Source organism: Heloderma suspectum, chromosome 4 (genome assembly GCF_057233095.1).
Source record: "Heloderma suspectum isolate Gila_16-S chromosome 4, 16-S_ref, whole genome shotgun sequence".
NCBI lineage: Eukaryota > Metazoa > Chordata > Lepidosauria > Squamata > Helodermatidae > Heloderma > Heloderma suspectum.
The window spans coordinates 101,406,433-101,420,019 of record NC_139461.1 but is presented as its reverse complement, the minus strand read 5'-3'; the positions used below and the strand labels follow the sequence as shown (position 1 = coordinate 101,420,019).

General features: G+C 42.4%; 1 protein-coding gene across 2 annotated transcripts in view; it reads left to right on the top strand.

Annotated features, from left to right (window-relative positions):
* The window catches only part of CARMIL1 (capping protein regulator and myosin 1 linker 1), a 239,530-nt gene that overhangs the window by 140,242 nt on the left and 85,701 nt on the right, over nt 1-13,587 (top strand). For both annotated transcript variants that reach the window (XM_084850112.1, XM_084850111.1), the window contains exons 13-17: nt 4,614-4,717; nt 6,822-6,899; nt 6,991-7,067; nt 9,723-9,827; nt 12,338-12,407. In XM_084850112.1, the coding sequence (XP_084706238.1) occupies nt 4,614-4,717; nt 6,822-6,899; nt 6,991-7,067; nt 9,723-9,827; nt 12,338-12,407 (434 nt within the window). The remainder of the gene's footprint in view (nt 1-4,613; nt 4,718-6,821; nt 6,900-6,990; nt 7,068-9,722; nt 9,828-12,337; nt 12,408-13,587) is intronic.

Below are 13,587 nucleotides of genomic sequence, written 5' to 3'. Positions count from 1 at the left end.
TGTAGCACAATGCGTCCAATACCCATCCCACGGAGTCAATCTGGGAGGATACCATAGTCAATGGTATCAAAAGCTGATGAGAGATTGAGCAGAATTAACAGGGTTGCACTCCCCCTGTTCCTCTCTTGATAAAGGGCATTCAAGGGCAACCAAGACTGATTCAGTCCCATAACCAGATCGAAACCCAGACTGGAATGGGTCTAGATAATCACTATCCTCCAAGAGTACCTGTAGTTGCTCTGCCACATCCCTCTCTAGAACCTTCCCTAAAAAAGGGGTATTTGCGACTGGGCGGTAGTTGTCTAATACCATTGCGTCGAGAGTGGGCTTCTTCAGGAGTGGCCGCACTACTGCCTCCTTAAGGACAGCAGGGACCACCCCTTCCTGTAGGGAAGCATTTATCACTCCTTGGACCCACCCAGTCATACCTCCTCAGTTAGCTTTTATTAGCCAGGAGGGACAGGGGTCAAGAGGGCTCGTGGTCGGTCACATTATTGCAAGCATCTTGTCCACATCATCAGGCCTCAGGAACTGGAACTGATCCCACAAAATTGGGCAGATGGTGGCATCAGACACCTCAACTGGAACTGTGATAACAACACTGTCAAGTTCGCTGCAGAGACAAGTGATTTTTGTCCTCAAAGTACAATGCAAAAAGTTCACAGCAGGTCCTTGATGGAGCCAGGGCCCCATTTGCTGGGGAGGGTGTAAACACCCACCAGACCCCCCGGAAGAGTTCCGCTGGACAGCTACTCAAGGATGCAATGGAAGCAGCAAAATAGGCCTTCTTTGCTGCCCCCACCGCCATGCAATAGGCATGATTGATTATGTGCTCTAGAGCATGCTCGGTCATCTTCACTTCGAGTCTTACACCATTTGCGCTCTAGCCGACATGCAGCCTGTTTCATTGACCGCAGCTCCCCGGAATACCAGGGAGCAGAATGGGCTACACAGTGCTGGAGAGGGCACTCAGTTGTAATCAAGTCGATGGCCCTCTGCATCTCACTGTTCCACAGTGAGGCTAGGGCCTCGGCTGGATCACCAGCTCTCTCCACTGGAAAATCCCAAAGAACATTCAGAAATCCATTGGATTCCATCAGTCTCCTGGGGCGGACCATCCAAATGGGTCCCTCACTTCTGCAGGAGGGAAGTAATACCGTGAGTGCAAACCTCGCCAGGAAATGGTCTGACCATGACAATGGGGTTACATGCCCCCCCCCAATCTTCATACCACCGAACTCACAACTTGGAGCAAAACCCAAATCAGGGGTATGCCCTGCTTTATGTGTTGGGCCGATGACAAACAGAAAGAGCCCCAATGTTGTCATGGAGGCCATGAAGTCCTGAGCTGGAACTCTAGGGTCAGCCTCAACATGGAAGTTACCCAGAACCACTGTCCTGGATTCCTCCAACACCACACTCAAGACTGCCTTTGCCAGCTCAGTCAGGGAGGATGCTGGGCAGCAGGGTGGGTGGTACACCAGCAGCATCCCCAATCTGTCTCTATGGCCCAACAGCAGGTGCAGCCCCTCAAGGCCTGCTCCAAGGTGGAGCGGTCTCCTGGTGATAGAGATGGAAATTCTATGAACCACAGCAAACCCCCCCTCCCGCCGGCCCTCCAACCTATCTTAGTGCTGCACCGAATACCCAGGTGGGCAGAGCTGAGTCAGGCCAACCCCACCCAGCTCACCCACCCAAGTCTCAGTAATACATGCCAGGTCGGACTTCTCATACATGATTAAATCATGAATGAGTGCGGCCTTATTGCAGACCGACCTGGCATTAAATAGCACCACCACAAGACAAGAGGGCTCAGTGGATGAGCTACCAGGCACATTAGAGCTAGAGGAAGGGGGTAGAAGGGGAACAGTGTGTAGACATCTGTGGCCCATTCTACTTTGATGTCCCAACCCCCTCCTCCTGCCTTATCTCCTTCTGGCCCAAGTCACTGGAATAGTGGTACCCCCTCATTGGGTCCCTGTATCAGAGTTTCCCAAGCACATCCTTACCACACCAGAAGTACTCACACAATCTCAGCACACACCCACCATTCAAACGTACACTCAACCATTCAACACATACACTTCACTCATCCAACAGTCACTCCCAACCAAACAACACAATCACCGTTTGTAGCTTGTGGTTATAACCAGCCACACTGGTCACATCTATGACATCAGGCTTGCCAACCAACCAAGCAATATAAAGAACAGGAAGGTGCTTATTTCCTAGCCATACAACCTACTTCCATTAGTTCGTGCTTATTCCATCTCTCACCTGGAGTGTGGCAACAGTTCTCCTCCCTGGCTCTTGCCCAGGGGAGGCTCTGCTTCTAACTACCTGAGTGAGAGGAGGGATCCCCTGACAACAGCTGTACTTACATCTCATTGTTTGCCCACCCTGGGTGAGAGACAGGGGATTGGGGCTTCATGTACCAGAGTTGCTTCTTCTGCCCAGGCTGTCACCCTGGGCAGAAGAAGCAACTCTGGTACATGAAGCCCCAATCCCCTGTCTCTCACCCAGGGTGGGCAAACAATGAGATGCAAGTACAGCTGTTGTCAGGGGATCCCTGCTCTCACTCAGGGACACCCTGCTTACACATGCAGGGAGAGTTAGGCTGTGTCTGCACAATGCAGTTTTAGAAGATGTTCAGCACCATTTGCATGGCACTCAGTGGTGATGGAAGGGGAGACAATAGGGGGCTGGGCCTGGATGCCAAAGTCCAGGCAGACTAAGGAACTACAATTGCAGGATAAACTATATTCAGTGTTGTGTTTGCTTTTTTCGAGGTCTTCTTTCTGCACTTTCTGTTTAGGTGAAAATTGCCAAACTGGTGGTACAGGGAGTTTCTGTGCACTACACCCTATGCTATAACACCCTATACTGTACTAGATCAGTCCCTCAGTATTACTACAAAGATAAAATCCAACTGAAATGGCTCTCCTAGCAAAACTGTTGGTATTACTGAGAGTTTATGTCTCTGTGTATGAGATCTTCCTCCTCCTACAAACCAGTGATTGTTGTCTCTCTAAAAAGAACCTTCAGCTATCTTGTCTCTTAAAGCTTTGTGGCTTTATGCCTAGCTTATCTTCTAAAACGTTCCTTTTCCTTGGAGACAGCACTTCATTTCTTCAGCCACAGTTGGAAAGCTTTATCAGAAGCCTAAAGGCTGAATTTTATTAAAATTAAAGGTTATATACAGAAATTGTTTGTTCCTGTCACGTGGAAACGCATCCCAGCAGAATATAAAAGTGGAATCCTCCCCACTGCCCCCACATACACACCTTTTCAAGGGAGATAGTGACAAATACTATTGGACAGTGCTCTTCAGTTTGAAGAGAACTTGGTATTCATGCCTTTTTATGTATTTAAATGGTATATGTAATTTGAAACTTCAAATTAAGATTTCCATTGAATTTTACATAGCAATCTCCACACCAGTCTTTTTTCAAATTTAATTAGATGTCTTAACATACATCTTTGGTGAATCTTCTTTTGCAATGTATTAAACTTCTTTTATACTAAACTTGCAGTTTTGCTAATAATAGTTCTATGGATGTAGCAGGCGAATCCCTCTTAAAACTTAGAGGCATACAATCCTTTGTCAGATAATTCTGTCAGTTATCAGATGTGTGTTCAACCTCCCTGAGTACAGCTTCCTTATTTTTCCTTGTCCTTGTTTTTTTGTAGACAAATAGCTAGTTACATGGCTGGGTTAAACTTGGTTGCTTGAATGTTGATTGCCTTTTTCTAAACGTCTTCTCATTCTACTTTTGGGGGTAACCATAAATGGTAGAGTTAGTTGTAAAAGTGAACAATGAGTCTGTGTGTTTAATTTTTTTTTAATCCTCTTAATAAATTGTCTTTCTACTGATGCAACACATTTTTTTAGTTTCTTTTTTCTTTTCACTCCATTTTTCCATTTGTTCCTTTTTCCCATCCTGCTATCTCTAACTTGAAGCAGCTTCACATCTTTATCAGATGATCAAAACACAATTCTTCTGCAGTATCTTCCCTAGATCACTAAAGTCTCAGCCATTACTTACTGCCAGTTAACTCTCTGCTAACCCCTTCCAGGCTCCCTTTTTATTAACGCTTTCCTTCCCATTACATTTGTCTGGTCTGTGTCATTTAGCCTATAAGCCTGTTGCATAGAGACTGAGGCATTTTGGTAACCTGCATATCACATATCACCCTCTTCTTCTTTTGTTTCAAGAACTGGAATAGTTTTCCTATTTAAACAGGACTGTATGAGTTCAGTATTCAAATATTCTTCTAATAATCTGTCTGGCAACATTTTTATTACCTTACAAATGAAATGTTTGTCTGAGATCAGCCTCCTACAGATATGTGTACTTGTATTATGTAGTTTTATATTTCTGTGTATAAAGCAGTCATTAAACTTCCAATGAGAACTGAGGGTGATCAGCATATATAAAGTATAGCCTCTTCTCATGGTGCTGTTTTCTTAAATATTCATTACTGTTTATGTTCTTCTGATGTGGTGCAGAACAGGAGGTTATTACATTTTTCATCGAAACTGTGTACTTGTAGAGTGTATGCTAATACTTTATTGAACACAACAAAAGCAAATGTTGACCATTTTGTTGCAGGGATGAACAGCCTTTCGCAGTCACTGAGTGCCAACCAGGTCTTAGCTACCACGCTCACCCACCTTGATCTCTCAGGGAATGTTCTTCGGGGTGATGATCTTTCAGTAGGTGCTAATTTTTTCAGTTTCTAAACTAAGCTGTTATGTTAAAGTGATGAATGAAGTAAAGAGAAAACCAAAATTTAGGCCACGTATCAAGAATAGCAAAAGGCATTTCTAAGGCATACAAGCTGATGGTTCCCATACAGAACCTAACATGAAGGTGCTTCTCTTCCCTAAGTTTATAATTCAAGCCACAGAATGTGAGGTGGGACATCTTCTCACTATTCTTTGAATAGCAAAGATTGGGGAAAATATTTATTTGCTAAAGCCTTTGAATCATGTGCTTCTGTTTAACACTTCACAAAACTAACTTTCTACAATGCTGAAGGTCAACAGGTGTCTCTGTTTTTAAAAGGCTTGAACCCTGATGTTGTGTGTTGTGTGCACGTCTGCGCACATGTATGCCTTTGCAAGTTCATAGAACAAAACATGTAGTAACAATTTGCATTAAAGAAACGTGGTTTCATGACTCCAAAAATTCCAGCAGAGATTTTTATATTAATTGGACAAACGGTTGGCAAAAGGGAATGGGGTGTTTAGTGTCTTTCTTTAATATTTGCTTTATAGTATGAAATATATCACTGCTCCCCATTTATCATCTAATACATCATAAAGTTGCCCTGTTCTGTATATGGGTAGTAACTATTAATACTGAAAAGTTACTGTCACAGCTGTATACAATTTTGGAATCCTATATGTTCAAAATATACAAGTTGCTAGAATCTTTCATAACTACTTTGAAATACTAGCTTTATTCAATACTAGCAAAATACCCATCATATAAGATGAAGGAGGGGAGGGAGATGCATTTCCATCCCTTGCAGGATCATTGTCATCTGAATGCAGACAATCCTGTGTCAGGAATGCGGGGATGAGGTAGGTTTTGCCCTCCTTTGTCCCCTGTTCCAGCCTATTTGCTCTACCCCATAAAACATGGTGACTCCCCCTAGGTTCTGTGGAGAAAAGTAAATGAACTAGGTTTGAGGGCAAGCTTTGCTTCTCATCCGGGACACAGGTTGGAGTTAGCTGATTTTTACCCAGAATATAGAGTGACAGCCAAATGTGTCCATCCACTGATGGAGTGGCATCTTCCAGCGTAGTGGGTTCCCCACCACCACTGCAGCTATCCATGACCACCCCCAAGTGTGCTCCAGTGTTGGAGGTTCCTCCAGCATGGGGGGCTGCAGGGGGAAGCAAGGATAGGAAAGTTCTATTGAATGAGTAGAAATCCATCCGCATAGCATCCGATGTAGTGGATGTAATGTAAGCAAAAAAGTGGGACAGGCACACGCCAGTGAGTGAGATGGATTAGACCCCCCCCCCCAGCCCCACATTCTATAGGGACTACACATTTGGAGCCTCGTTCAGTTTGGTCTCCTAGTAAATCTGACCTAAGGGGACAACTAGGTCCAGGTTCAACTATGTGTGCATTGGACAATCGAGTTCATGTAGCATGGTGTTAAACAACAGTTCCTTACATTGCTTTAAATGGATTTGCAGGCATTCCGCAAAAGAGAAAATAGGCTTGTCACTTAGTCTGGCTTTCTGCTATTTTATTCTGTGAATTGGTGCATCTTGAAAAAATAACACGGTCAATGTCAAACCCCTTGAACAATGTATATAGGTCTCAAATTTTCAAGTTTGTGAAATTGTTTCAGAAATCCTTGAGGAATTATAATTCTGGGTAGAGGATGTGTTAATATAAATGCTGGTCAGAACAAATTACTAGATTCAAATGCAAATTGATAACTATCCTTTTGTAAGGGTTTAACTTAAATTGACTGGGGATTTTGTGGTATTGGATTGAAGAGTCGCTGGCATTTTAATCTATTTTGTGTTAAATAATTGTTATTGCTTGCAAATAGGTAGTGAATTGACTGATTATTTAAAATTAAGCATGCATGTCAAGGCTGGTATTAGATCTTATGCAGGCTGGGGAGTTTACATTAGTATTTAGAAAGTATTTTGTATTTAAGATCCTACATGTCGTAATATCAGGGTGAAAGAAGATTATTTATCAGAACAGCGATTACTTTCCATTTCAAAGAGTAGAGATGGATGCTACAAGAAAACTAAAACTTATTTTATTTCTCTCTTTATCTTATAGTTCCTGTATAATTTTTTGGCTCAGCCAAATGCCGTTGTTCATCTGGATTTATCCAATACAGAGTGTGCATTAGACATGGTAGTTTTATTTATTTACTAAAGAGAACTCCAGCTTTTCTATTCCAGATTGGTATTTGTGTACAATTACTATCTTCCTCTTTATGATTTAGATGTGTGGAGCACTTCTTCATGGTTGCCTTCAGCATCTTGCCATCCTAAACCTATCCAGGACAGTTTTCTCTCACAGGTCAGCATTCAAAATACTACTTTTGCTGTAAATTAGGTGCTGAATCATTAATATATGTTCTACGCATGCGCACACGCACACACACACACGATTTCAAAGAACTTTCTTTACATATTACGGAGCAATCCTATTGGGATAGGCAGCCACCTCCGAACTCGGAGGCCACCGCCTATCCATTGCAGGGCAGCAGGAGTGTGGACGGGATCATCTCCTCAGCGCTCCAGCCACCCTGCATTCACGGCTAGACAGCTGATTTCAGCTGTCTAGCCACGGGACATCGGAGGGTGGGGAGGCTGGACAATGCATTGAAAGCATTGTACCAGCACTTCCGCACTTCGTGCCCCTGGGAACACCTCCTTTTGCCCCTCCCCACGCTGCTTTTACAAGCACGAAGCCCTGGGACGAGCCACACCGCCCGGGAGGGGGAGGGGGCAGGGAGGCAGTTCCTGGAAACCAACCAATCCTATGGCCATCTAGCTGCTGTCTAGCCGCCATAGTATTGCACGCTTAATCTTTCTGTAATGTTCTGCCACAATTTTCTTTTAGGCTAGCGTTCATTATTTGGTTCTCCATAGTTGGGAACATATTGGCTACAATCCAAGAGATGCTGAACTATTTCCGTTCATCTCAAGAATTACATTCTTGTCTCAAGAATGACATTCTTGTCAACAAGAGATGCTGAACTATTTCCCCCTTGAATAAACATTCTTGAAATGAATTGAGGCTCCTATTAACTTGGCCTGAGCTGGAATGACTTACTGTGTTTTGTGCTCTTTTTCATGAACATTGAAAAGCAGCTCATGTTTTCAGTGCTTTTTCAGCAGCTGTTCTGAACGTATTCACATTTCAATGCTGCTCTTCCCAGGGCTGTTTTCCTTCTTTGTCCTTAAGTCCCTGACTTCGTTTGCCCATACTTCCATTTAGTCCTATTGGCTGTGGCTCCCCCATAACAATTACATTGCAGTGTTATCTGATGCAATGATGTCATGGGTTTCTATAAACCAGGGGTGCATAGCCTTTTTTTGTCATAGGGCTGTTTTCAGGGAAGCTCTAGTGGAACACATTATAGTGGTGTACGGGGGGTGGGGGGCAATATACCAAAAAAAGCAGCATATTTTAACTTAGAGTTCTTACTGCCAGTAGCTAAGCCTTAGAGGCATTTCAAAGTTTAAGAATGGGGAAAAATGTGCACAAAATCCAGCAAATGATCAGTAGTTCAGGAAAAGGGGCTGGGGCTGGGGAAGGGGGCATTCTGTCTGGGGAACCCCAGAGAGCTGAATTGGAATCCCAGGCAGCTAAATTTGGCCCCCAGGCTGAGGTTCTGCATTCTTGCGATAAACAAAAGCATGCAGGTTGTATATACATCCAATCAGATTAAATGGCAGAATGAGGAAATGAGACTGAAGAAGAAAGTAAATGGTGCCAACAAGAAGCAGCACCTCAGGGAGCAAAAGGTCATTGAACACCAGTGAAACAACACATAAGTGTATATATTTGTGTGTGTGTGTGTGTGTGTGTGTGTGTGCGCGCGCGCGTGTGTGTGTGTAATATATTGATTTGGCTGTGTTGAATATGCTACTTTTAAAGCAAATTTCTAAATCAGAAAATATTTGGCACAGCTCTAGTGTTTCCTTAAATTACTACTCTATTTGTTTTCTATTCTCTATTTATACAGTTTTGCCATGGAAGTATAAATCAAGCTAAGTTTAGAGTATTCTATGCAAAAAATAAACATTACCAATATAGAGAAAGTACTCAATCAAAGAAGGATGGTCAAAGTACCATTACATTGAAATAATGGATTGTTTGAAGAAGAATTGTGGAGAGCACTGATTTTCTCTTTAATGGAAATTAAAGGTGCCTATGAGAAGGGTTTGCAGAAACACTCTGATTCTGAGAGCTCTTAAATGAACAATTTAGGGCATAATCCTGTGCATGTTTAGACAGACAGCAGTCATACAATACCCAGTATTCCCCTGCCAGCATGAGGGGTGTATGTTACGTGTAGCAATTTTTCATGTGTAGGAAATGTCATTTGTGAAGTATCCCTTGTGAGCTGTGTCCTTCCTCTTTCACTCTAACAGTGCTTGAAAAAGAAACATTTTAGTATATAGTATGGCTATATGAAGAAGTAATGGACAAACATATGATTAAAGCACAGCTAGATGTCAGCTTTTCATTTTTATTTTGGAACATGTGAAAATTACTTCCTTTTTTCATGCCAGTTTTGATCCTTGCTCCTCTTACCTGTGCCATTATACCAGGGATGGGAAACATGTGACCCTCCAGATATTTTGGCCTATAACTCTCATGGTCCTTCATGATTGATTGTGTGGCTAGGACTGATGGGATTTGTAGACCAAAACATCTGGAAGGCCACACATTGCCCACCCCTGCATTAAACTTTGTGGACTACCAGGGTTGATGTTCCACTTTGTTTTCAGTTGGTGATGCTCATTGATCCAAATGTTTGGGGATGATGAATGAATTTTATAGTATTCTGATAAACTTTAATAAGTGTATCTCTTTGGATTGTAAATGAACTTATGTACAATTACTGCATTATATGGGCAATAATAAACATAAACAACTGGATTCATTAATGATCTTTGGAGGATGTGGGATGTTCACTTGTTCTGTCTGTCTTCTTTATAGAAAGGGCAAGGATGTCCCACCATCATTCAAACAGTTTTTCAGCAGTTCATTTGCTTTGATGCAGATGAACCTTTCAGGGACGAAACTCCCTCCTGAGACTCTAAAGTAAGTGTGTTGCACATTTTTTGATACGACTGCTTTAATTTCATGGTGTCTTTGTTTTATGTAACCCTGTAGGTGAGTAGGAAAATAGATCTGTTTGAATGTTACCTTCAATCCTATGTATTGTGAGATTGAGAGTGGCCATTTGCCCATGCATGCAGAAGTCAATGCCCAAACGGGGAGATCCAGCATTGGTTTGAACATGGGTTGTCTCGACCCAGTATATTCACTCTTAATCTCACCACATGTAGAGGAGAGTGGGATTAACATCTAAGCAGCCCTGTATCTACTGTAGATTTATCAGATTGGATTAATTTGTATATAGGGTTAAGGTATTACCACCATCTTAAAGATTCTAATAAAGACTGATAACACATATTCAGCAGTTTAATTCTGTTTTGTTGACCTTTTGACATATATACACATTATTTTTATTTATTAATTAAATTTCTTAATCGCCCATCTGGCCGGTCACTTGGCCACTCTGGGCAATGTACAATAATACAAACAGTTTAAAAACAATAAAATGACACATTAAAACATCATTTCTAAAATTTCCTTAGCCCACCCCAAACGCCTGCCTGAACAACCAAGTTTTCAACACGTGGCAGAAGCTCATTAAAGAGGGGGCATGGCGGAGTTCCCTAGGGAGGGAGTTCCACAGAGTGGGGGCCACCACAGAAAAGGCCCTCTCCCTCGTTCTCACCAGCCTAAGTGTCCTGGCTGATGGGACAGAGAGAAGGTCATCTGAGGCTGATCTTGTTGAGCGGCCTGTCTGGTGTTGCTGGAGGCGCTCCTTAAGATAGGCTGGGCCGGAACCATATAGGGTTTTAAAGTTCAAAACCAACACCTTGAATTTGACCCAGAAAACAACTGGTAACCACTGCAACTCCTTCGGCACCGGAGTGATGTGATCACGCCTGCAGCTGCCTTTAATCAGGCGAGCCGCCGCGTTCTGCACCAGCTGCAGCTTCCGAACCGTCTTCAAGAGTAACCCAACGTAGAGTGCATTACAGTAGCCTAGATGAGAGGAGACCAGGGCATGTACTACCGATGGGAGCAGATGGTCGGGAAGGTAGGGGCGGAGCCGCCGTATCAGATGGAGTTGGTACAGCACTGTCCAGCTCACAGCTGACACCTGAGCCTCCATGGACAGCTGGGAGTCTAAAATGACCCCCAGGCTGTGGAACTGGTCTTTCAAGGATAGCCGTACCCCATTCAACACCAGGTCAACATCCCCCAACCTCCTCTTGTCTCCCACCAAAAGTACCTAGGTCTTGTCTGGGTTCAGCTTCAGCTTATTCCTCCCCATCCAGCCACTCACTGTCTCCAGACATTTGGACAGGGATTCTACGGCCAACCTTGGTGAAGATTTGAATGATAGGTCGAGCTGCGTGTCATCCTCATATTGATGACACCGCACCCCAAACCTCCTGATGGTAGCCCCCAGCGACATTAGGGATGTAGAGCAATTTTGTTCCTGTTTGTAAATCATGTGAATATGTGCTGTTTGCAACCCTGAATGCGAGTGAGAGCAGGAGTTCAATTCTTGGGAAATTTTCACAAACACAAACTTATGTTCACTTTCAAAAGTGCACACTTGTGCAAATGTGCATTTCCTCCCAAAATCTGCATTTTCATGCTTTAGCTTATGGGGGAAAGTACGCATTTTGAGGGCGCAGTTTTAAACATACATATTTTTCACGATCAAAAATGTGCATTTTTCCCTATGGGAAAAAAAAGATGCTTGTGTTCGGGAACCTGAATGAAATGAAGCAAGCTTCTAGGAGGAATTCAGCAAATATCAGTGAGCTTGAACTCTGCATGTTTGTCCATCCCTAATTGTTGTTCAGTCATTAAGTCGTGTGCTCCAAGTTCATCAAGTTCATCATCCCTAATACACATACATAAACATATTCTAACATTCTTTGTGCTAAATGAATACCAGTTAGATGAAAGGCTATGTGTTTGCTTTGCAGGGTTGTGTTCTTTATGATTTCTATTTTATGAACTGTAAAATCAAGCAGTTCTTTCACCTTATGTTGGAATTCGCTTGATTGATATTTGAGTATTTATGTAAGGAATGTTTCATTTGAATTGCGTTTAACTGAAAGGTGTTAACATATTGTCTCAGTTAAGACGTGCGTGTTCTCTCCTCTGCTTCCTGGTTTTTGCTAACCATAGTTTGCCATGATATCTGAATTAGCAAACTGTGGCTAGTACTTTGCTTCCATTTCCAAGCTACAAAGGAGAGGAGGAAACCTGTGCACAGAAGGAACAGAGGAATGTGAGACCTTGTAGGGACTCTCCCATCTCCGAACCATGGCTTGACATTATATATCATAACTGAGTGAGCATATTCCTTCAGATTTTAAATGTGAAGTAACACATTTTAAGAAATAACATTACCAATGCCTTTTAAGAATGCAAATATATTTGAAATGACTTTTTAAACTTATTAATACAGAAACTTCCATTCTGGGATTCCATAATAATTTGAATTTATTTTTCAGAGCACTCTTATTGGGTCTTGCTTGTAACCAAAATTTGAAGGAGGTGTTTCTAGATCTCAGTAGCTGTGAGGTAGGAAATACTTACCAATACAATCTGTAATGTCATAATTATATTGCTGTTCCCTTAAATATATGAGATCCATATAGTTGTATGTCCCATCATGTTGAAGAAGTAATGAATGGATTAAAAAAACTATTGCATATTTATGGAACCTGAGTTGCTTTGTGCATATACATACGCATGCTACTGCTTTGTTGTTTTTCTGAACAGGAGCAACACATGGGAATCTAGTTTGAAATGAGGGAGATTCAGATGAAGTTTTTGACTCTACATAGGGGCCTGCTGTTAAAATAAAAACGTCTAGACAGTATCAGTGGGTCTATACAAGTCCATGGGCAAAACTAAAAAGGCTCTCTGGGGTTGTGTTCCATTTTGCTTTTTTTGTTCATGAGGATAGACTCTGTTGTTGCTGTTATCGGCGGGCGCGAGTTTCAGTTTTATCAGCTGCACAATTTGAGCTGCCAATTATAAATATGCCGGTTCCAGTCCCAAGCCATGTAAACAAGCAGCCAAAGTACTGCTCCTGCCTTATCTACCATCTCTGAACCTGAGAAGAATGCATTCATATCAAGCAGAAAGCCAAATGCATCCAGATTTCCCTTTCCTTTTTGCCAGTTCAGACCACTTTGTCCAGAGCCAGAGCTTCATCCTGCTTAGAAACACATTAATTTTCCTCAGCACCTCAATTGTATCTAGCTGCAAACATACTAACACTGAACTAGAGCTTCATTACATTATATTGCTGATTTTAAGAAAGAAAATATTTTAGTTGCTAAGCACTGATGTATTTCCCTTTTTTCCCTCCTTGCTTCCATTAGCTTGGTCACTGTGTAAGTACACATCATGGCTTATTTGCAGCTTGTAAACTATTAACCCAAAAGCAGTGCACTTCCTGCCTATACACTACATCAGCCTTCCTCAGCCTGGTGCCCTCCAGATGTTTTGGACTTGAGCTGTAGCCAGCATGGTCGGTGGTCAGGGACGCTGACAGTTGTAGTCCAAAACATCTGGGAGTTACTGAGTTCGAGAAGTCTGCACTACATGTATTCTTTCTGCTATCCATCTTTTCAATTGGAGAAGATCTGGTTGCTGATACTTGGCCATAGAACAGGTTTGATTTTTTTATAGCAGAATTAATCAAAGAATATTAATGTCAAAGAATAGTAAAGGCCTAGTTTATTGTTACTTT